Source organism: Chiloscyllium punctatum, chromosome 4, assembly GCF_047496795.1.
Source record: "Chiloscyllium punctatum isolate Juve2018m chromosome 4, sChiPun1.3, whole genome shotgun sequence".
NCBI lineage: Eukaryota > Metazoa > Chordata > Chondrichthyes > Orectolobiformes > Hemiscylliidae > Chiloscyllium > Chiloscyllium punctatum.
Window position 1 is genome coordinate 31,169,980 of NC_092742.1, and position 25,756 is coordinate 31,195,735.

A 25,756-nucleotide genomic window follows, 5' to 3' on the forward strand; every position below is an offset into this window, starting at 1 on the left:
GGGTTTAGAATGTTTAATAAATGTTGTGGCATGGTGTTATTCATAATTCGTAAAATTTTGGAAACTTCCCAGAGTATGATCATTATCAAACTTCTTTAATTAAAGTAACAAGAATATAATTGAACCTTTATATGTTGCTGAGTTTAAAAATTATGAGGTAGAGATGTATCAAATCAGGAGTTACTGAAGATAGCAAGTGAATTGTTGGAGAACCAAAAGATGGGAGTTTCAATGTTTGTGTGAAAAAAGCCAGAAAGTTTGATGAGTATTAACAGGGATTAGAGAGTAAAAATAATCTACACCAGTACATATATATTTTTTAAAATGTTGGTTAAGTTACTGGTGTTTATGGAGGTTATGTGCAGTAATACTGATGGATTTTACTAAAATTGGTGCATACCGTAATGTGAATCCTCTTTGTAGCTTATTATAGCAACACACTGCATGGATAGTACATGTAACACGAAGATACTCTTGAAAAGTTCAACACATGTATGTGTGAACTTATCTGTCACTTCATTTTTTGAATACAGCAGGCTACAAATGAATCACAGGTAACTGGAAACTTTGACAGTTGCATTACTAAACATCCATGCACTGACATTTCTATTGTTAAAAACAACTTATTTGGTTCCAAAAGACAATATTGTGACTTGATGAATTGTTTCATTAGAGTTAGCATTTTGTCATTTTCAATACTTGTTTTGCTGTGCACAGTAAAACTAAATGTTTATGTTTGATTCATATTTATCATAACCAACACTAATTCATATACTTTAGCAATTTTGCAATTGTTCAATTTTTAAAATTCCAATTGTTTCAACTTCAGAATAAAAATCTCCAAAACATTCTAGTGTACCTTGATTTTCTTTTCAAACTCCAAAGTACTGTGATATGCCATTTAACTTAGCATTCTTTCTTGATTTCTCATGACAATTGAAAGGAACCCTTACAGCTGTAGTATATCTCAGTAACCTGTAAATTATCAATGTACAGTTGCGTATGAATTTTAAGACACTTACTTGGTAGCATGCAGATTCTAATTATTCCCCGACTATTGCATAGAGAATCTGATTTCAGGTTAGTAAAAATCTCAGGGATATTTACATAAGGTAAACTGTCAGAGTTTTAAGAGCATTTACTATAGCCCCCACCACATGTATAAACCATGTTTCAATGGGCAAAATATAGAGATTTATAAGTATGTCTGAATGAGCAACGTCTGCTTTCTGTACACAACAGTAAAAACACTTTATGAAGCTTATGTTTGTTAATGCATTGACTTCTGTAACTTGTCTTCTCATCAAACTTCAATCTATAAAGAAATAAAACAAGGAAAAGCAAGATTCCAAAAAAGTGATCAGCATAATGTGAAGCGAAGCGAGTAAGCTGTCATGGAAAAGATCGTGCTGAGCTATTTTAATTTTCTGAAATTGGATAGTTGTGCAACATTAAGGGTCTGTGGAAAGAATTGTTTAAAAAAGTTCACTACAGCTGCCATTGCTTTGAAAGACGCCCGCAGACTGTGGGTAAGTTTTAACTTCTTCCACAGCTTAACGTTTCCATTCCAGGCACCACATATTTCAGTTTAAACTATTGTAGATGTTAAATGGAGGTTGAGAACTTTGCCCTTTTAATAAGTAAAACAGTTTCTTCAATGGGTGTCACAACTTTGGAGGTTATCAGCACATCACAGCCCGGGGACTGTCACAACTCTGCATCAATCACAATTGATGGATATTAAGTATACAACAACATGGCGGATATTAGATAACGCGCAGGAGGAACCCAGTCTGTTGAGTGCCTGCATCTGCTTTCCTTCAGCCTGGGAATGTGTACACAGTTTGCCAGTGCAGTTCTGCGCGGCTTGAAAGCAGGGCAAAACAAGACAGAAGGCAGAGCATGACCGACGGGGCTGCGAGCACTGTTCAATCAGATCTCATAAGCATGGGTGAGGGAAGGGGTTGAGCCTACAGTCTCTTCAACCCGCACATTCCAGGGGGATAAAGCCAAGATAGTGGCTGTCAAATACAGGGCAGTACACAATGGACACGCTACATCGGTCTGAAAAATTGCTGCAGCGTGTTCAGTGTAGATTAGATTCAGAGACGAGCCGGAGCGAAAGTCTTTGCATATGCAGGTCGTACATGATGCTACTCACTTCAAGGATGAGCCCGGGTGCAGTGGAGTGATGTGATGTAAAAAAAGGACACGTTTTGCAGCGGCTCTCCGGGACTCTCGCTCGTCCAGCTGCAAACTGACACTGGCTCGCTCTGAACATTATCATCGACGCGTTGCCAAAGATTAACAGAGTGGGGTGCATTCTGTAGATGTCTGCGTGTGTGTCTTCTGCAACGCCGCTGTTCCTCAACCCTTCCAGCTGTCTTTGGAAAAGGAGGGACGCCGAGGTGATTGAGCGCGTGGGGCAGTCTTTTGGGTGACAGCTGGAACGACCCGCGGTGGTATCTTCATTTCCGAACCGCAAGTGGACACCCATGAACGGCTTGACTCCAAAAATGCCCTGGGAGTGTGCACATACACTGGACGTCGCCTGTTGCAGCGACCGCTTGGAAGAGTGATCCTTCGTATTCGTTTAAAATTGCCGCTTGGGAAGAGTCCCACCCCAAACCCCCTTCCCCCGATCTTTCGGCTTTGCTAACTTTGTGCTTTCTCTCTGGGATTGCCCCGTACATGTGTTTGCAGGCGGCAGTGTCGTGTCGCGGCCATTGCGACTTCGAGGCAGCCTCTGGCCTCAGGGTAAACACGAACAGCCAAGTTGTCTCAAAGTGGAGACGGACAGCTCTCCTCCTACCCACCGCCCCTCTCTGTGCTGTTTCCGGAGCCCCGCGGTTCCCCTGTGTGGGTGAATAGAGAGAGAAAGAGAGAGGTTCGAGTATCCCCATGACCCAGGGAACAAGGCGCAAAAGGACAACTTCACTTTGACGAGACACAAAAGTCTGATTGGAAGATTCTAGCCGCCTCCAAGGACAAAACAAAGTTTGCGGGAGCAGTTTTGTCGTGCGGTACCCCGCTGAATTTTAATGAGTTGTGACTCTGTATTTTAACTGTGCAGGCGGGATGCTGAACGCTGACCTCTCATTGACTCTCTATCCCTGGATTCTCAACCGCTACTTCCTCACTTCCCTGTTCTTTCTTTTTCAGGTGAGTGCAGGAGTAAGTTTATCAAGCGCAGTTTTGTTCCCCCCCCCCCCCCGAGAGTGCGCGCACACACACACATCTGCCTGCTTGTGGTTTAATACAAGTTTGTTTTTCGCCTCCCTCAGCTTTCTCAGGGCGAACTCCAGAAATCAGGCGGGAGATCGGTTTTTGAGACGGGGACTGACGAGTGTCATGAGATCTGCTCGTGTCGACTACCCCCGTTACCCCCTCCACCACCACCCCCTCCACCGCCCAGGCAATTCGTGTCTCCAAGTAAGTGGCAACCATCCATGTTGAAGTCAATCAGTTCCCCAGCAGAGACTGTGTGTGAGAGACTGTGTATAATATATAATATACACACATGAGAATTGAGATGCACAGCAAAGACTGAGTGGGACTAGGTTTCGCCCTCCCTCCTAATGAGCATCTGTCTCTGACCTCAGTGAGTACAATTCGTCCCGGGGTAATAGATGTGTGTGATCCCAACCTTTCCGCCCTCATCTGGAGCTCCCTTGGCCGAGTTCTCTCGTTGCCTGGTTTGTTGTTTTGCGCGTCACTGCTGACAACACGGTTCAATTCCACTATAACAGCAACAATCACAAAGGCTCTAATTGCAAGTGTTACAGCGCTGGGAGACTCCAATTAGTTTCTGAAGAACTCTTACTGTTTCGAGATCCTTGGGCCGTTTTAGAGCACCCACAGCATGAGTGCCATTTCACCTAAGTCCAATTCATTGAGCGTAAAAATTGTAGATTTCAGTCTTTCCCAAAAAAACGTGCAACACCCATCAATTTGTAGATATATATTTTCCAGGATTCTTACTTTTCCCAATTAATTCTGCTGGGAGATATACTGTGTGAACTAAATGACATATATACTCACTAAACTGCTGCACGATAGCTTAAAGCAGTTAGCAAAATAATATATTTATTGGACAAAGTTAGTTACAATATACAGAATTCATTTGGCACCAGTCAACAGTCTCCTCTTATACTGCATAAATGCTGTTTTCCCATTGCATTGTTATTCTTGCAAATTGTCCTGATGAGTCAAACTTGAAAAGCGTTGATAATGTGTCTTTTTATGACCATGCTCAAGTTCTGTGGTAAGACGTTTTATTTAATTACAGTAAATACAGATGGTCGTTTCTGTGGTCCAGGGGAAAGGCCACTATCTGTTTCACCACTCTTTTAAAGAAGAAACATCAAAGGCTTAACCTGCGAGAGCCAACTCAGATCCATCAAATATTTAGTTGTTTTCAGACATAATTCCCCTCGGCATAAAGGTTTTTCTCGCATATCAGTGACTGTTGTACTAATTTCACATCAGTACTAGTGACATTTTTAATTCTAATTTTTACATTCACTTTTATTGATATTCATTATTCAGGGTTTCCTTTTTTCTAAGGTTTATGAACTACTGAGCGGATGTCCATGCTTTGCCTCTGCCAAACGGCAAGCTTTCAGTGAAAGCCTGCCTCAGGCTGTAGCTAGATAACAATAGATTAAGACAGTGCATGGATGGAGCAAATTACATCATTGTAGTCACGAGATTATGCAACTTCAGGTTAATAATTGTGCTGTTCATCCCATCAAGTGGAACTTGTAATAGCATGTAGAAAATTATTTATTTTTCGATGGTTGGCAGGAATATTACAAGGATTTTGGGACAATGAAGTCAAGCAGTAATCTCCATGGTCAGTTTTGTTTTTCATGTTTTTGTTCAACATTGTGCTCAATGTAATGCTGTTAATTGTAATGACTGTGCTACATGATGTGCAAAATAATTAACAATAAGCCATCTACTTGCTTGAATCTAATCTGCAATACAGATTGTACAATTTTCTAAAATCAATATATAAATTTATTTAATAAATTACTGTTGTACGTTAACATTTAGAAATCCACTTAACATTTAGAAATGACCTCAATAGGCAATGTTTGCTTTGTTTACCAACAGCTTGTAGAAGGAATTCTTTGTGAGGAAGTATGCATAATCACTGGACCTTTTGAGATAAATTACATCATTGTTGAGAGTAGTTTTGGCATGAAGTGTAAATTGAAGGGAAAGAAAACATTCTTTTAATTTCTGATTGACCTTTTTTTTAAAATGCAGGTCCATTTTCAAATAGCATTTTGGTTATGGGTTGAAATTCTAATTACCTTAGCTACTCAGAAAACCATATAATGAAGAGGAATTTGTCCCATAAACTCAGTAGAAAATAACTCTCTGATACAAGAAGCTTGAAATGGTCATTACTTATACTGAAAAAAATTTATCCTGCCCTCTGTCAGTCACAACTTATGTTTATAAAGTAACTTTGACGTAATAAAACATTCCAAAGTCTTTTACGTATGTACAATAAAACAAAATGTGAGCCCAAATAGTTTAGGTCAGGTGAGCAAAACATTGGTCAGGAAGGCATGTTTAAAAGGGCAAAAGTAGGGTTGAGAGGGGGGGAAAGTGTAAGGAATGTATTCCAGTGATCAGGTCCTAGTCAGTAATAATACCTTCCCAAAACTTTATTCACTATCTGCATAATTGTATATCTATTATTGTTGTTATCACTTAAATGTATAATCATATAAAACATTTTAACGTAAATGTTATTCAGTCGTATTCCTTATAAGGTAAACTCATTTAGAAGTGCATTGCTGTAATTTATATTTTTAATCATTAAAGGGAAACAACTATTTGTTTCCAGGTGTAAGATACAGAAAAGCCTTAAATACTCTTGCTTTCATGCATTGTTAGTGGATGCCCAGTGGTATTGTTTTCATCAAATGAGATGATGCACCCAATTCAAGGTACAATACAATGTAATGCACTGAATATTATTCTGGTAAAATTGATTCTGTCCCGTTTAACAAAACAAAGTATAATTGTTCTTAACTTATCATAAAATTGGTTCATCTAGAGTTTGATATTTGATTCAACTCCCAAGAGAAAATGTGCGCTGTAGGTAACCAGATGTACTTGTGATCGCTTTCATTTTGCAACAAATTATAGAGAATAATATCTGCAGCATGGTGTGGTCCCTCATGGTGTTATGATAGCATTGCTACCTCTAGACCAGAGGCCTGCATTCAATTTCCAGCTATTCTGGCATTGTGTAATAACATCTCTGAACAAGTTGTTGAGGAAAGATATCTACAACGTGACAGAGAAGAGCCACGCTGGACTCAAAACTTTAACTCTATATCTCTGCACTGATGCTGCCAGACCTGCTGAGTTTCTCCAGCAATTTCTATATTTGTAACAACAGGATCTGTCTGAGCTAATATAGCATTTTTCATTTTTGCCACTAAATATCTCAGTACTGAGCATAGCAAGTCCAGAATGTGCTGATTGATTGCAGCTGAAAACATGAAAAGAAGTATGCCTGAATTTACAGAAATGCACAAATCAGGCAGCAACTTCAGTAAACTGTAGATTGGTAGTTAAACATGTCTGAGATATGCCATAACTGTGTGAAATGTCATGTTGCTGTACAACTTCCTATTCATATATCCTGACCAGTTAAAGATAGATAATGCACTAAACTGCAGAAGTTAGGATGTGCTGATATCAATTTTAGTAAGAAGAGTATGCCAGAATGATTTCAGACATGGAGCATAACAATTATAGGGATCAACTGGAGAAACTGGACAATTCTCCTTTGAACAGAAAAGCTTGGAGATTTGATATAGGTACATAAGTTATCATAGAATCCCTATGGTGTGGAAACAGGCCATTTGGTCCATCGAGTCCACACAGCCCACCTAGACCATCCGACTGTAACCCTGCATTTCACATGGCTAACCCATCTAGTCTGCATATCCCTTGACACTGTGGGTGACATAGCATGGCCAATCCATCTAACCTGCACATCTTTGGACTGTGGGAGGAAACTGGAGAAAACCCATATAGACAAGGGGAGAATTTGCAAACTGTTTACATGAGGGTGGAATCAAACCCGGGTCTCTGGTGCTGTGACGCACCAATGCTAACCACTGAGCCACCATGTCACCCCATTTATGAAGTGTTTAGCAAATCATTAAATAATAAATGTAAGACATTGTTTCCAGTGGCTGATGGGTTGGTAACCTGGGGGCATATACTTAAGGTGATACACCAAAGAAGTAAAGGTGTCCTGAGGAGAACCTTTTCTCACAAATAGCTAGGAGTTGGAAAGCTGGTACAGATGCAGTGAAATCCTTTAAAGGAATTGGATAAATCATCAAAGGAGAAACAAATTATAAATGATAAAGAAATAATCAGGGTAGTGGAAATAACTGGACATTTCCTCAAAACAACTGAACTGAATGGATTTGTGTTATTCTATTCAATAGTTTTATAAGGACCCTTTTTATGGAATGCTACTCTTAATTTCTCTCAAATGACCTCTCTGGCACTGAAAGTTAGCCCTTACAAGTATGGATTCCTTCATTTTTCAATTGTTATTAAAATTTTTTTTTTTTTTAGTTTTAATCTTGTTAATTGATTAGTTTTTCTTTTTGTTTATGTTGTCTCATTCTCTTAATTTAAACTTTTATCTCACTATGATCTTGCTATACCTAGTTTGACATTCATAGAGTCATAGAGATGTACAGCACGGAAACAGACCCTTCGGTCCAACTTGTCCATGCCGACCAGATATCCCTACCCAATCTAGACTCACCTGCCAGCACTTGGCCCGTATCTCTCCAAACCCTTCCATTCATATACCCATCCAGATGGCTTTTAAATGTTGCAATTGTACTAGCCTCCACCACTTCCTCTGGCAGCTCATTCCATACACGTACCACCCTCTGAGTGAAAAAGTTGCCTCTTAGGTCTCTTTTATATCTTTCCCCTCTCACCCTAAACCTATGCCCTCTAATTCTAGACTCCCCGACCCCAGGAAAAAGACTTTGTCTATTTATCCTATCCAATAGACAATAGGTGCAGGAGTAGGCCATTCTGCCCTTCGAGCCTGCACCACCATTCAATATGATCATGGCTGATCATCCTTAATCAGTATCCTGTTCCTGCCTTATCTCCATAACCCTTGATTCCACAATACTTGAGAGCTCTATCCAACTCTTTCTTAAATGAATCCAGACTCTGGGCCAGAGCGTTCCACACAGCCACCACTCTCTGGGTGAAGAAGTTTCTCCTCATCTCTCTCCTAAATGAGCTACCCCGTATTTTTAAGCTGTGTCCTCTGGTTCGGCACTCACCCGTCAGCGGAAACATGTTTCCTGCCTCCAGAGTATCCAATCCTTATATGTCTCAATCAGATCCTCTCTGTCTTCTAAACTCAAGGGTATACAAGCCCAGTCACTCCAGTCTTTCAATGTAAGGTAATCCTGCCATTCCAGGAATTCACCTCGTGAACCTACGCTGCACTCCCTCAATAGCCAGAATGTCTTTCCTCAAATTTGGAGACCAGAACTGCACACAGTACTCCAGGTGTGGTCTCACCAGGGCCCTGTACAGTTGCAGAAGAACCTCTTTGCTTCGATACTCAATCCCTCTTGTTATGAAGGCCAGCATGCTATTAGCCTTCTTCACTACCTGTTGTACCTGCATGCTTACCTTCATTGACTGGTGTTCAAGAACACCCAGATCTCTCTGTACTGCCTCTTTACCTAAATTGATTCCATTTAGGTAGTAATCTGCCTTCCTGTTCTTGCCACCAAAGTGGATAACCATACATTTATCTACATTAAACTGCATCTGCCATACATCTGCCCACTCACCTAACTTGTCCAGGTCACCCTGTAATCTCCTAACATCCTCATCACATTTCACCCTGCCACCCAGCTTAGTATCATCAGCAAATTTGCTAATACCTTCTTCTATATGCTTAACATATATTGTAAAAAGCTGCGGTCCCAGTACTGATCCCTGCGGTACCCCACTGGTCACTGCCTGCCATTCCGAAATGGAGCCATTTATCACTAATCTTTGTTTTCTATCAGCCAACCAACTTTCAATCCAAGTTAGTACTTTGCCCCCAGTACCATGCGCCCTAACTTTGCTCACTAACCTCCTATGTGGGACTTTATCAAAAGCTTTCTGAAAGTCCAGGTACACTACATCTACTGGATCTCCCTTGTCCATCTTCAAAGTTACATCCTCAAAAAATTCCAGAAGATTAGTCAAGCATGATTTCCCCTTCATAAATCCATGCTGACTCTGATCTATCCTGTTACTACTATCCAGATGTGTGATAATTTCCTCCTTTATAATAGACTCCAGCATCTTTCCCACCACTGAGGTCAGACTAACTGGTCTATAATTTCCTGCTTTCTCTCTCCCACCTTTCTTGAAAAGTGGTATAACATTAGCTACCCTCCAATCCGCAGGAACTGATCCCGAATCTATCGAACTCTGGAAAATAATCACCAACGCTACCACGGTTTCTCGAGCCACCTCCTTCAGTACCCTGGGATGTAGACCATCAGGTCCTGGGGACTTATCAACCTTCAGACCTAACAGTCTCTCCAACACCAATTCCTGGCAAATATAAATTCCCTTAAGTTCAGGTCCTTCAGCCACTGTTACCTCAGGGAGATTGCTTGTGTCTTCCCCAGTGAACACAGATCTGAAGTACCAATTCAATTCTTCTGCCATTTCTTTGTTCCCCATAATATATTCCCCTGTTTCTGTCTTCAAGGGCCCAATTTTAGTCTTAACCATTTTTTTGCCTTTCACATACCTAAAAAACTTTTACTATCCTCCTTTATATTATTAGCCAGTTTAATTCGTACCTCATTTTTTCTTTGCGTACTTCCTTCTTAGTAATCCTATGTTGTTCTTTAAAAGCTTCCCAGTCCTCCGTTTTCCCACTTATCTTTACTATGTTATACTTTTTCTCTTTTAACTTTATATGTGTCTTAACTTCCCTCATCAGCCATGGCCACCCATGCCTCCTCCTAGGATCTTTCTTCCTTTTTGGAATGAACTGATCCTGCATCATACACAGAAATATCCGCCATTGTTCCTCCACTGTCATCCCTGCTAAGGTATTGCCCCATTGGACTTTGGCCAGCTCCTCCCTCATAGCTCCATCGTTCCCTTTATTCAACAGAAATATTGTCACTTCTGATTGTACCCTCTCCCTCTCAAATTGCAGATTGAAGCTTATTGTATTATGGTCACTACTTCCCAATGGCTCCTTCACTTCGAGGTCCCTGACCAATTCTGGTTCATTGCACAATACCAGATCCAGAATTGCCTTCTCCCTGGTCGGCCTCAGAACCAGCTGTTCTAAGAATCCATCTCTGAGGCACTCCACAAAGTCTCTTTCTTGAGGTCCAATACCATCCTGATTCTCCCAGTCTACCTGCATGTTGAAATCCCCCATAACAACTGTAGTAACATCTTTGTGACAGGCCAATTTCAGCTCCTGATTTAACTTACATCCGACATCCAGACTACTGTTTGGGGGCCTGTAGATGACTCCCAAGAGGGTCTTTTTACCTTTAGTATTTCTCAGCTCTATCCACATTGATTCTACATCCCCTGATTCTAGGTCCCTCCGTGCAAGAGACTGAATATCATCCCTTACCAACATGGCCACCCCACCCCCTCTGCCCGTCAGTCTGTCCTTACAATAGCACGTATAGCCTTGAATATTCATTCCCCAGGCCCTGTCCACTTGAAGCCATGTCTCAGTTATCCCCACAATATCGTATCTGCCAATTTCCAAAAGAGCCTCAAGCTCATCCATCTTATTTCTGATGCTTCATGCATTCATGTACAGTATTTATAATTTGTTACTGCCCTCACCCTTCCCATCAACTCCTACATCACTCAACCTTACAGCATGATCTCTTTCTGAGGTTTCTGCCTCATTGATACAGTTGTCTTTCTTGACTTCCCTTGTTCTAACTTTCCCTCCAATTTCCTTCTTAAACATCCAGTTTGTTCCCTTCCCCCCGCTACTTAGTTTAAAAGTAGCTGTGTTGCAGTAGCAAACCTGCCTGCCAGAATGCTGGTCCCTAACTTATTAAGGTGCAAACTGTCTCTCTTGTAGAATTTGTGCTTACCACAAAACATACCCCAGTGATCCAAGAATTTAAATCCTTGCTTCCTGCACCAGTTCCCCAGCCACATGTTCAAGTCCATTATCTCCCTGTTTCTGGCCTCACCAGCCTGAGGAACTGGAAGCAAACCAGAGATAACCACCTTGGACATCCTGCTTTTCAGCCTTCTTCCTAGTTCTCCAAAGTCCCGCTGTAGTATGTTCCTCCTCTTCTTCCCGACATCATTTGTGCCGACGTGTACCACCACCTCTGGCTCTTCACCTTCGTCTTTGAGGATTTCCTGCACTCTGTCTGTGATGTCTTTAACCCTTGCACCAGCAAGGCAACACACCATCCTTAAGTCCTGTCTGCTGCCACAAAAACCCTGGTCAGTTCCTCTCACTATGGAGTCCCCTATTACCACGGTTCTGTGCGATGTCTGACTCTTCCGCTCTGTCTCCATGCCAACTTTTGATTGACAGACCTGGCCGCCTCGCGGACTGGCAGTGTCATCTGTCTCTAATGTTTCCAAAAGATTCAACTTGTTCCTGACAGGTACTTCCCCCGGGGTCTCTTGCACCTGTCTCCTCTCTGCCTTCCTCATCGCCTGCTCTCTTCTGGTATGATTGGTGTAATAACCTCGCTGAAGATCTTGTCCAGAAAGATCTCGTTCTCTTGGATGAGCCTAAGGTCCTCGAGTTCTTTCATCAATGCTGCAATATGCTCTGTCAGTAGCTGAACGTGACCCTCATAATTTTATAAGCGTCTATAAGGTCACCCCCTCAGCCTCCAAAAACAGCCCAAGTTTATTCAACTTCTCCCTATAGCTCAAATCTTCCAACCCTGGCAAATATCCTTGTAAATCAATTCTGACCCTTTCATGTTTCACAACATCTTTCCGATAGAAAGGAGACCAGAATTGCATGCAATATTCCAAAAGTGGTCTAACCAATGTCCTGTACAGCCATAAAATGACCTCCCAACTCCTGTACTCAATACTCTGACCAATAAAGGAAAGCATACCAAATGCCTTCTTCACTATCCTAGCTATCTGCGACTCCACTTTCAAAGAGCTATGAATCTGCACTTCAAGGTTCCTTTGTTCAGCAATACTCCCTCGGACCTTACCGTTAAGTGTATAAGTCCTGCTAAGATTTGCTTCCCTAAAATTCAGCACCTCACATTTATCTGAACTCCATCTGCCACTTATCATTGGCCCATCTGATCAAGATCCCGTTGTGATCTGAGGTAACCTTCTTCGCTGTCCACTGCACCTCCAATTTTGGTGTCATCTGCAAACTTATTAACTATACCTCTTATGCTCTGATCCAAATCATTTATATAAATGATGAAAAGTAATGGATTCAATTTAAAATTCTTTAGACTTTGTTTTTCTTTAGCAATTAATTAATAAGGAAGCATGTTACAAAAACAGAAATTGCTGGAAAAGCTTAGCAAATCTGGCAGCATTTGTGGAGAGAAAATCAGAGATAACATTTCGGGTGGAGTGACCTTCCTTAGAACTCAGATGCTAGATACCTTTTTCAAGGCATAACACCATTTCACTGTCACTAATGTCCCTCTTGCATAAGTTTAACATACAGAAATTCAGGAGGTTAAATGGATGATAGCGAGTCTAACAAACCTTGGATGCTGTTTGTTTGTTGGCCATTGTATTAATTCTGGTCTAATGCTAAATTGTGGATGCTGCTTTAAGTTACAAATTATGAAAACTGTTAAATAAACATGATGAACTTGTAGAAATATCGATACAGACTAGCTCAAGTATTTTGTGTTGTTAGAGAGTTTTTCTTAAACTGAGCTGTCATGCTTATCTATTTTAAATTGTTATTATGCTTCCTCTTTTATACTGATTGTTAAGCATTTAAAAGATTCAGTAAGAACGTAATTGCAAAAGTTTTGCCTTTTTCAGAAATTGAACAGTTTCAACCATACAGTATATCACTGAAGATGAAAATTATTATTTTCTTCATGCTTTGTAATTTAAGAGTCTGACTTATGGAATGCTACAGTGCCTCATTTATGTATCCAATTATAATGCAATGGCAATAGCGAATGAGGTGTATGCTGACAGCCACGTCTCAACATTGCTGGTTCAATGCATAATTGGCTTGTATAAAGAACAGTTTTCTTTGACTATTAATGGTGCAATAACAGGGAAAACTGCAAATGTTCAACAGATCTGGCAGCATCTGTCAAGAGAGAAATAGAACTAGTGATTTAGGTCTGTGACCTGCAGATTTCCAGTATCTGCATTAATTATCTTTGACTCTTCACTTTTAGTTGGGCTTCTCCTTCATCTGACCTTGACAGGATGCAGAGCTAGGCTGAGAAGTGGCAGATGGAGTTCAACCTGGAAAAGTGTGAAGTGATTTATTTTGGAAGGTCAAATTTGAATGCAGATTACAGGGTTAAAGGCAGAATTCCTGGCAGTGTGGAGGAACAGAGGGATCTTGGGTTCCACATCCATAGGTCCCCCAGAGTTGCCACCCAAGTTGATAGGGTTGTTAAGAAGGCATATGGTTGTTGGCTTTCATTAGCAGGGGGATTGAGTTTAAGAACCGCAAGATTATGCTGCAGCTCTATAGAGCCCTGGTTCGACCCCACTTGGACTATTGTGTTCAGTTCTGGTCACCTCATTATAGGAAGGACGTGGAAGCTTTAGAGAGCGTGCAGAGAAGATTTACCAGGATACTACCTGGACTGGAGGTCATGGCTTATGAAGAAAGTTTGAGGGACCGAGGGCTTTTCTCATAGGAGCGAAGAATAATAAGAGGTGACTTGATAGAGGTGTACAAGACGATGAGAGGTATAGAATGGATAGCCAGAGACTTTTTCCCAGGGTGGAAATGGGACATAATTTTAAGGTGATTGGAGCAAGGTTTAAGGGTGATGTCAGAGGTAGGTTCTTTACACAGAGTGGTGAGCACGTGGAATGCACTGCCAGTAGTGGTAGTAGATTCAGATACATTAGGGACATTTAAGCAACTCGTGGATAGGCGGATGGATGATAGTGAATTGTAGGCTTTATAGGTTAATTTGATCTTAGAGTAGGATAAAAAGTTGGCCCAACATTGAGGGCAGAAAGTCCTGTACTATGCTATACTGTTCTATGATCGATGTTATATATGTTCTATCTGCTATGGCAGTCTTTGTGGTGTTTGTAGTGAATTTGTGTTGGAAATTCCAAGACATTGATCTCGTAATAAAGGAATTGTTATATTTAGCTTAGTCATCATGATGGTCAGTGTGATTTGAAGGGACTGTGAAGGTGATGAAGAAAAGTAAACCTTCTGCAGGACTACCTTTCATCTGTCACGTTTAAACCCTTCTGATGGGCATTAAAAAACTCCAGGATTGAAATTCGAGCTTGTACATTGGCATTTTATGGCAATAAAATATAATCTCAGTGATCATTGTCCAAATCTCCAATTGTAACTGACCCAATACTTCATCTCCTGATGAATGCTTAATCCAGTTGTTACATCCCTTAAATATGCGCGCGAGTGACCTTGTATAAAGTTTAACTCTCCCTTCTGCTAAATTCAATGTCTGAGAGTACAGTAAGAGCCAGGCCTGCTCCTCTTGGGAATTCCACACCACCCAAAAGTAAGCTTCTCAAAACAAACCATTGGAGCTTTCCAAGCATGATAGGCATCAGACTCTCATCCACATAATGTCAGTGAAACTGAAAGCCCAATCGTAGGTCAACCTCCAGCATTCCATTTGGGTTACACAGTCTGTGCACTATGCTTAGGTGACTGAAAATGGCTCATGAATAATTTCAATTGTCCTGGCCATCATACCTCCCTAAATCAGGGCAACAGAACAAATTATCTGTCATTTATTTTTTTTAAATCTGAGAGACGTTGCTGTTGTGTGAAAATTGGCAGTTCCTTGAAAAGTGCTAGAAAAATGCAAGACCATTATTCCATCTTTCCTTTCTGTTGATGTAAACATGCTCTGGTTTAGCAATTTTCTTAATGTACTTATTGTGTAGTTCAGCTTTAATGAAATCACAAACTAATTGTATTATATTCTTTTCCAAGCCAATGCCCTATGTAATAAAACTTCCTGCACCTTTAATAAAGTTTGTATTGGCTCAGTTGGTTAGTTTTCAATCTTTAGTATGCTTCAAATTGTTCAATTAGTCCCATGATTACTTGGCAAGAGAGTGGTAAGTTTCTACAGAGCAAATGAGTGAAGTTTTATGGTATAAAGTAAGCTTGTGAATTCAGTCATGGAGTCATAGGTTCCCTACAATGTGGAAGCAGGCCATTTAGCCCATCAAGTCACCACCGCCCCTCTGAAGAGCATCCCATCCAGACTTATTCCCCCCCTCCCCCCACACACAACCCTCCACTATCCTTGTAACCCTGCATTTTCCATAACTAATCGACCTAGCCTGCACATCCCTGGAAACTATGGGCAATTTAACATAGCCATTCCACCTAACCTGCACATCCTTCGAGCATCCGGAGAAAACCTATGTAAGCACAGGGATAATGTATAAACTTCACACAAACAGCCGTCAGAGGCTGGAATTGAACCCGGGTCCCAGGCACTGTGATTCAGCAGTGCTAACCATTTGAGCCTTTGGTTGAAATTTGATCACTTTGATTTCCCTCTTAATTTCCTCAATCAAATGCCATTGTCAAAAAAGTTATTTCATTTTAAAAGTGTTAAAAGAAATATAACATTCATTAAGTCTTGCAAGAATGTGAAATCCTATTCTTGATCAAATTCATTTGAGGAGAAATTGCTGGAATTGCTGAAAAACAGTAACTGTATTGACCTTGTCTCAGTCAATGCTGTAGCTAGAGAACTGAATGGTGAGTTAATCACAAACACCAATACATCATCTGTCTAGAAAATATATGTTAATGGTAATTTTACTTATTTTTATTACCCTAATTGCAAATGCACCTCAATCAGGAGGGGATTAAATAGAATATGAACTATATTGGAATAAAAGAGAAAACTCGTTGTGCATAACCTGACATTTAAATCAGAATACGTGTCTGTGTGTTGTGCTGTACTGTTTCTGTTCATTATTAAATATCAAACTAAAGCCAAATACATACAGAGCTGGAGGAAACTCCAATCCACCCAGTCAAAATTTTGTTTTTTGTGTATCTAGAAAAGTTGGCATGCCTGGCTCTTCTCCTTTAGTTTCATTTTATTATTTGATTTAGTTTTCAGAACAATATTCTCTACTTACGAAGCTTCTTTATCAATTACTATCATTAATGTGTTCCTTTAGTAATCTTGTAAGGAGACTTTCAATTCTGGTTAGGACAATTTCTGCTCTTACATATTCATTATTGTTATGACAATTAATCTTCCAGCTGAATTAATATTGTCAGGTGAATGAAGTATATCAAATTAAAAAAAATCCCATGTTTTGATTGGCTAGATTAGATTGAGTTTCTATAGATTGGAACACTAATCTTTAGATTCTATATTGTGTCAGGCAGATGTGACCAGATAATCATTGATAGTAATGGTAAAGGCTGTAATTTGGTGGTTTTAGAAGGCAAGTTAAAATGCCTTTAAGAAGACAAATGCTGGTGAGCACATAAAAAATGATTCGGTGTGCTACCCACCAAATTAACTTGGTGACAATTTGGTATGCTTCCCAACTTGAGTGTTGACGGTGGTCAAACAAATTGTCAATAGATTCCCAATGTCATATTTCTTAAGTTATTATGAAGTATCACCGATGAAGTGATGGAATTAATTTACTTGAAATTCTCACACAGGTTAGATCACAGCTTGCATTTAAGGAGAATTATACTTCCAACCTCCTCCTATGTGCTTCTGTTGGACTGTAAATGGTCTTTGGCTCATGAGCATGTTGAAACCAATAGCTATTTGGACAGAAACAGCATGTCAGTGGTGTGGCCAACAAGCTGCCAACTATCACATAAACAAAATCAGATGTTGGGAAACAGGGATTTCAGCTTCCACCTGACTACGTCCAACCCACTTTCACAGAAACGTGGAAACTAGGAGCAGAAATAGGGCATTTGGCCCTTTGAGCCTGTTCTGCTATTCCATATAGAGTCATAGAGATGTACAGCATGGAAACAGACCCTTCACAACAATTCATCCATGCTGACCAGCTATCCCAACCTGATCTAGTCCCACCTGCCAGCACCTGGCCCATATCCCTCCAAACCCTTCCTATTCATATACCAATCCAGATGCATTTTAAATGTTGCAATTGTACTAACCTCCAACACTTCTTCTGGCAGCCCATTCCACACTCGTGTGTGAAAATGTTGCCCCTGAGGTCTCTGATATATCTTTCCCCTCTCACCCTAAACCTATGCCCTCTAGTTCTGGACTCCTTGACCCCAGGGAAAAGACCTTGTCTATTTGCCCTATCCATGCCCCTCATGATTTTATAAACCTCTATAGGGTCATCCTGCAGCATCCAGTGCTCCAGGGAAAACAGCCCCAGCCTATTCAGCCTCTTCCTATAGCTCAAATCCTCTAACCCTGGCAACATCCTTGTAAATCTTTACTGAACCCTTTCTAATTTCTCACCATCCTTTGATAGGAAGGAAACCAGAATTGCACACAATATACCAAACGTGGCGTAACCAATGTCCTCCCAACTTCTGTACTCAATACTGTGACCAATAAAGGAAAGCATACCAAATGCCTTCTTCACTATCTACCTGCGATTCCACTTTCAAGGAGCTATGAATCTACACTCCAAGGTTTCTTTGTTCAGCAGCACTCCCTTGGACCTTATGATTAAGTGTATAAGTCCTGCTAAGATTTGTTTTCCCAAAATGCATGGCTGATCCTCTATCTCAATGCTCCAGCTCTTACAAGCCTTCTTAAATATTGCTTATTATTATTTCCCATCCCCACCTTTTTTTTTGCTCTGGAAAGCCGTATGAATAATTTATACCCTTTATCAAGAAACTGCAGAATATTTTGACCCCACCACAAAATTCAGAAAGTGACCATGCATTGTTTAAGGTTTTCCTACTTCTAGAGGGTAGCACGGTGGCTCAGTGGTTAGCACTGCTGCCTCATAGCACCAAGGTTCCAGGTTCGATTCTAGCCTTGGGGGGCTGTCTGTGTGGAGTTTGCACATTCTCCCCGCGTCTGCGTTGGTTAGCTCTGGTTTCCTCCCGCAGTCTAAAGATGTGCAGGTCAGGTGAATTAGCTATGCTAAATTGCCTGTAGTGTTAGGTGCAATAGTCCAAGGGAAATAGGACTGGGTGGGTTACTCTTCGGAGGGTCAGTGTGGAATCTAATCTAACTCTAGTCTTGTGAAATGAACACCGCTCATCCTTTGAATTGCTATTATTTTAGATTTGTTAACCAGCCTCCCACCGGCACTTGATTATCTTAGGTTTAAAAACTGCAATCAGCTTTAGAAGTTATACTCCTAAAACATGAAATTAGACTTTTCGCAACACTGTCCAGTCTAATATTGTAGATGTAATAATACACACTTATCAATTAGAAATGAGACAGATGACCCCTGTAAAAAATATCTAATTTATTTTGCACTGGCAGTAATTGAAGCAAAATCATTTAGAGAACTTTAGTAATTTTTAGGCCATATTTCAGGAGCATGATCTTTATATTTTAGAGAAAGAAGTAATTAAAATGAAAGCAAAATTATAGGCACAAAAAGCCATTTTCCTTCTGTGAGTGGGATCTGAAGTGCTTGAGCTGTAATTGCTTACACACAGATTTAATCATAGCACAAAGTGCAAGCTTTTGGTCATTTGCATTAATGTCAGAATAACTAATCCTCTACAAGTATTTTTTTAAATTAGTCATAGGTTGCGTTGAAGCTGGCAAGGCCAGCAATGGTTTCCCATTCCTAATTGCACTTGGTGGTAGTGAAATGCTGCAGTCCATCTGGTGCAGTTAGAGAGGGTGCTGCAGGACTTTGACCCCACAACAGTGAAGGAACGACAGTATAGTTCCAAGTCAGAATGATGTGTGGCAGTGATTCAAGATGGCAGCAATCTAACAGGTTTGCCTTACTGAGCTCTGCACCACAACTCAGGCAGAATGGAGCTTTTACCCTCACCATACTAGCTACTTTGGTAAATATCGGTAGTGTTAAGTTCCTAGAATTTTTATATATTCCTTTTTAGTGATTTTGAGAAGATGACTAAACGTAAAGGACCGCGTGGATCACAACAAGCATGGCACTCCCCTGCAGCAACAGGCACACCCGCAGCCATGGCGTTGACCTCCGTGGAAGCCCTGCTGGGCTTAGCTGCTCAGCAGAGTCTGGCTTCAGAGTTCATCAAACTCCGAGAAAAGATCAAGTCAACGATGGAGGAGACCTGGGCCAGGCTGGAACTGATCTCAGCCATGCTGCAAAAGCATGAGCAGGAGATGCAGCATCTCAAGAAGCATGTAGAGGAGGTCGAGCGGCCCACCCAGCATTGGAGACTGCGGCCGAATCCTCGGCAGGCTGGATCCAGGCTCTGGCGAAGCAGGTACGGGTCTTAGAGGAGCAGGTCAGTGACCTCGAAAATTGAGGTTGAAGGAAGAATATCAGTGTTATTGGGCTACCGGAGCAGGAAGAAGGGGATCAGCCAGTTAGTTTTTTTTTGAGCAATGGCTGCCACAGTTCTTGGGATGGGAAACCGAGGCAGGCTGGGTGCGGATCGAACAAGCTCACTGGGCAGCAGTGCGCCAACCTGGTTTGGACCAGTGCACCTGCCCGGTCCTAGTGTGATTCCAGTCCTATAGAGATAAGCAAAAGGTATTGGAAGCTTCCAGAACACTCGAAGGATCAGCAGGCCCTGATTTCCAAGAGATTGAAGATTATGTTTTTTCAGGACTTTTCTGCGGCTGTGATTCCTAAGAGGAAGACCTTTGATGAAGTAAAGAAGAGGCTGAGGGATCTGGATATTCAGTACTATGTAAGGTACTCGTCAGTATTACGTTTCAGCCATGGAAGGTCCGTGCATGCCTTTGATTTGTTGGAAAAGGCAAAGGCATTTTTGGACACTTTAAAATAGACTGGCTAGTTCATGCAATATGGAAAATAATGATTTTGTTTCCTGTTGTTTGCCTTGTTCATCTGGTTTTGTCCCTTTTAATAAGTTTCTTTCTCTCTTTCCTTCTTGCTTTTCTGGGGTTTGGGAAATGTTGTCGAAATATTTTTTTGGTTTGATTTTTACCAGTAATGACAGGGGTCGATGGATGAAATGCCCACTTGTCATTTCTTTGTTTGAAGGATTTATGTATTCTTTACTTTTTTTTCCCGGAGTTTGAGGGGCGGCTTCAGCCAGAAGGAGCCACGAGGGTGTTTGCGAGTTGTGTGAATGCCCCCTATGGGCAAAGGGGAAAGTTTCCTATTATCTGTTTTTTGGATTGGTTTATTGTAGGTGTAGTTTTTAGAAGTTTTGATTTGGTAGTTTCAGTAGTTATGTTTTTTAGACTCTTGAGTCTTTCATTGCTTCTACTCGGTGCAGTATGCATAGGGTTCTTCCTCTTGGTGGTTCATGGGCTGTTTCAGATGGCTATGGCTGGTTGCTTGTTTAAATGGTGCACCTGGAATATTAAGGGGAGTCACTTGCCGATTTAAGAGAAAGAAAGTACTTTTGAGTCTTAGAAAGGAAAGACCTGATGTCACTTTGTTGCAAGAAACTCATCTTGATGACAAGGATCATCCGAAGTTGCAGCAACGAGGGCTCGGCCGTGTGTTCTTTTTGTCTTTTAACTCTAAAAGCGGGAGACTGGCTAGACTCATTCAGAAGAATCTCCCATTTAAGTTGTTAGGTCAAATTCAGGATGAAGGTAGGCAGTATGTAACCATGGTGAGGAATATGGTATTCTGAATGTTTACTGACGCCTGGCACACCCTCTTAAATTTTTAACAGATGCGCTTTCCAGATTGGTGGCTCTTAAGGCACGCCACATGATTATAGGGGGAGACTTTAATCGTCTCATGGATCCCACAGTGAACAGAATGCCTGGGGTGTCCCGGGCACCTCCCTGCAAATTAAACAACTGATGTACTTGTGTGAGGAGTTGGGATTGGTGGATGATGGTGGATGATCGTGGAGATGGCTTCACATGCTGGGTAGGGACTTTACCTTTTCTCCAATCTGCATAAGTGTTGCACAAGGATTGATCTATTTCTTGCTCCATCTTTTTTTTTGGATTCAGTGTTGTCCTGTAAAATTGGGAACATAGTTATTTTTGATCATGCGGCAGTGTATTTGGAGGTTAAGACCAGGGGTAATGGGGTAGGTTGGCAGCATTGGCGCATGGACCCTTTTCTCCTGAAGGACAGTAAGTTTATAGAGTACTTTTTTTTTAGATTAGATTAGATTACTTACAGTGTGGAAACAGGCCCTTCGGCCCAACAAGTCCACACCGCCCCGCTGAAGCGTAACCCACCCATACCCCTACATCTACATTTACCCCTAACCTAACACTATGGGCAATTTAGCATGGCCAATTCACCTGGCCTGCACATCTTTGGACTGTGGGAGGAAACCGGAGCACCCGGAGGAAACCCACGCAGACACGGGGAGAACGTGCAAACTCCACACAGTCAGTCGCCTGAGGCGGGAATTGAACCCGGGTCTCAGGCGCTGTGAGGCAGCAGTGCTAAACACTGTGCCACCCAGCATTTGTGGAAGTTTAAAACATTCTTGGATATCCATTCGGGTACCGGCAGTAGCCCGTCTGTGTTCTGGGAGACTGCCAAGATCTATGCAAGGGGTATAATTATCTCTTGTTCAGTTAGTCGGGAATGACAAAGGGGAGAGAAGCAGTGTATGCTTGAGGCCTGGCTGAAGGCAGCCGAGACTGCATACTTTGACAGGCCGTCTGTGATTATAGTGGATTACAACTCTTCGGACCGCTCTGAACTCTGTGCTTACTCAGACAGCAAAGAGAGAGATCTCTTTCACGAAACAAAGGCTGTTTGAGTATAGTGACAAGCCAGGTAAATGTCTGGCATATTTAGCTAGGAAGAAGAGTGCCCCCCCCCAATCTATTACATCTATTAGAGAATGTACGGGTACTCTTGTGATTCCAAAAAGATCACTGTTTAGGAAATTTTACTCTGAGCTGTGTAGATCAGATGATTGTGAGTACAGGTTGGCGAAGATGGTGTCCATCTTTAAGAACCTGGATATTCCAGGAGTGATTTCGGAGCAGGTGTCCCTTTTGAATGCTCCCTTGACGGTGCACAAGACACAGCAGGTGGCAAGCCAGCTCCAAAATGGCAAGACACCCAGCCCAGATGGTTTTCCAAGTGAGTTTTATAAGGAATTTATGAATATGCTAGCCAGGCTTATGCTGGACACGTATTATTATTCGTGTATTCAGGACTGCCTCCTGCCCTTTTTGAGAGAAGCTAATATTTCTCTCATTCTAAAGAGGGAAAGCCCTGTAGGAATGTGCTTTGTACAGGCCCATCTCGCCGCTAAACTCGGAATTTAAAATTCTGTCTAAGACACTACCACCGAGGGTGGAGAAAGTGTTGTCCTCCATTGTAAAGGAGGATCAGACAGGTTTTATTAAGGGCTGTAGGTCCTCTAATAATAGTAGAAAAGTGCTGAACATGGTCCAGGTGTGCCAGCAGAGGTCAATTCTGTGCTTGGTAGTCTCCCTAGATGCGAAGAAGACATTTGACCGGGTTGAATGGCCATACCTTTTTTATGATCTGGAGCAGTTTAGTCTTGGTGGGGCATTTGCCAGATGGATGGAAGTGCTATATAGCGATCCTATGGCAGCATTCCTTACTAATGGCGTAAGGTCTGATGATTTCAGTACTGGTAGAGGCAGCCAACAAGGTTATTCCCTTTTTCTGGTGTATTTACATTGGTGATTGAGACGCTGGCGGAGGCTAACCAGAGGGACCTCAATATAATTGTCCGGGGTGGGGGGGGGGTGGTGGTGCGATGCGGGGTGTGGTGAACAGCATAATTCTGGATTAGTGGTGCTAGAAGAGCACATCAGTTCAGGCAGCATCCAAGTAGCTTCGAAATTGACGTTATTTCGCTGCTTATTGGATGCTGCCTGAACTGCTGTGCTCTTCCAGTGCCACTAATCCAGAATCTGGTTTCCAGCATCTGCAGTCATTGTTTTTACCAGGGTGAACAGCATAAGATGATGTTGAACTTTTCCTATCAAACCCGACAATGACTCTGCCTCATTTAATAGAATGTATCAATTTATTTGGCTCTTTCTCAGGGTATAAGATTAATTTTATGAAATTGGCGGCCATGCCTGTGAGGATCTTGGGGGAGTACCCGATCTTGAAGGTGAAATCTGATTACCATTCAGGTGATCACAGGGAGGTTTTTTGTACCTAGGCATTTTCATGACTCCTGTCTTTGATCAATTATACAAAGCTAATTTTGTGCACTTGCTTGAGAAGATAAGGCAGGACCTTCAGCATTGGGAGATTCTTCCAATATCTTAGTTAAGTCAAATAGCTCTTATTAAAATGAATGTTCTTCCTCGCTTATTATATCCCATGCGAATGCTCCCTCTGATGTTGCTGAGGCAAACATTGCGGAGATTTAACGGTTAGCTTGGTTCTTTTATTTGGCATTACAGGCAGTCTCTCATTAAGCTTGCCAAATTGCAGTTTCCCCAGGAAATGTGGGGAGTGGGAGAGGGTTGATAGACTTTCCAGATTTTAAGAGATCTCAAATAAGCTCCCTATTATCCTTTGTGAATGATTGCGTTTGTCAGGATCTGAGGTCAATATGGCTGGATTTGAGTCCTCCCAGGCAAAATGTTCCCTTATTAATTTGTTATTTATGGATAAGATGAGGACAATCATGGAGTATTGTCAGAATCCGATTGTCATCAATATGGTTAAAGCACGGAGAGCGATGTGACAAAGCGAGGGCAGTTTATATAAAACCTCCTTTTTCACCTCCATAGTAGGAATGCCAGGATTTTGGCCAGGGTTGATGGATTCTGGTTTTAGGTTATGGGCATCCAGGGGAGTCTCTTGTCTGAGAGACTTATTTGAGGGGGAGGTTATGATGTCTGTTGATCAGTTGAGTCACAAATATGATTTGCTCAGCAGAGACCTCTTTCGTTATTTTCAGATCAGGACTTTATCCAGAAAAATACTACACTGCTGGTTGATCATTACAGGTCTGATACAGAGAGGAGAGTGCTTCAGGCTGTAGGTACTCTCTCGATTAGCACCCTTTACCATTAACTGGGAGATGGTGCCTCGAAAGATATTGAATGGCTCTGCAGGTTCTGGGCGCAAGAATTAGGAGTAGAGATCTCTTCAGAGATGTGGGAAGACATTTGGGAGAATGTGAGAAAGATCTCAATTTGCAATAGAATACAGGCTATGCAACTGAACGTTCTTCACAGAGTCTATTTGACCCCAGAGCAACTTGCGAAATTTATAAAGGGGATATCTCCAATGTGCCCCAAGTGCAAAGTAGATATTGGCCCTCTTGCCCATTGTTTGTGGTCATACCACAAGCTTTGCAAGTACTAGGGCACTGTAGCAAGTGTCTTGGAGGGGGTCCTGGGGACCAAAGTCGAGGTAGATCTGGTATCTCTTCTCTTGAGCCTGCCGAATCTCCCTTCTTTAGATGAACATGGAAAGAAGCTGTTTAATATTTTTACTTATTGCGCGAGGAAGAACATTGTGACGAGTTGGATCTCGGAAAGTCTTCCAGGCCTATCAGGACGGCGTAGTTTAGTTATTAGGTTAGATTTCCTACAGTTTGGAAACAGGCCCTTCAGCGCAACCAGTCCACACTGACCCTCCGGAGAGTAACCCACCCAGACCCATTTTCCTCTGACTAATGCACTATGGGCAATTTAGCATGGCCAATTCACCCAACATGCACATCTTTGGACTGTGGGAGGAAACTGGATCACCCAGAGGAAACCCACACAGACACGGGGAGAATGTGCAAACTCAACATAGACAGTCACCCGAGGCTGGAATTGAACCTGGGACCCTGGTGCTGAGGCAGCAGTGCTAACCACTGAGCCACCGTGCCACCCCTAGACTTCCTTACACGTATGGTGCACCAGAAAACTGAACTTTTTGATAAGACGTGGCAGTCCTTTCTGAACTATATCGAAGCAGATTTGTCGGCTACATTAACTAGGGCATTTGCTTGGCCATGAGTCTGATGGGCGGGGTGCCCTGAGAGGAAGAATCCTGAATAAATTCAGATATGCTAACTAATGCTCCCAATGATGGGGAACTCTGGTGGGGTTGCGCAGAATAAAATTCTTTCTCAATATAAAAAAGGTGTGTGGCTTGGAGGAAACTTGGAGGCAGTGGTGTTCCCACACGTCCTCCTTCTGCTGGACTGTATCCTCATTTCATTTTGAGCTTTGACTCATTAGCATATCCCGCTTTTAAAGCAAAACACCTCTTAAAGGGGAGTGGTCAGCATTGTGCCAGCTGTCTCCCACTACTGGGAGATGATGGGAAACTGTGATTTCAGCTTCCAACTAATTAAGACTTTGTCCTTGTAAGTTGTAAAGCTCGTGAGCTTAGAAAGTGCTGTTGAAGGAGGCATGGTGAATTGCTGCAGTGCATTTTATTTTGAGTCACCCCTGTCCATCAG

At 41.8% G+C, this 25,756-nt stretch overlaps 1 protein-coding gene across 5 annotated transcripts in view; it reads left to right on the forward strand.

The window, feature by feature from the left end:
* Nucleotides 1–1,648: 1,648 nt before the first annotated feature.
* Nucleotides 1,649–25,756, forward strand: part of prima1 (proline rich membrane anchor 1) — a 349,594-nt gene continuing 325,486 nt past the window's right edge. For 2 of the 5 annotated variants that reach the window (XR_011960415.1, XM_072568302.1), the window contains exons 1-2: nucleotides 1,653–3,162; nucleotides 3,285–3,432. Coding sequence is in view for 4 of the 5 variants with exons in the window: in XM_072568302.1 (XP_072424403.1) it covers nucleotides 3,079–3,162; nucleotides 3,285–3,432 (232 nt within the window). In the remaining variant the exon portion in view is untranslated. Of the gene's footprint in view, nucleotides 3,163–3,284; nucleotides 3,433–25,756 lie in introns of all 5 variants that reach the window. The other 3 variants (XM_072568300.1, XM_072568301.1, XM_072568299.1) reach the window with 3 other exon arrangements.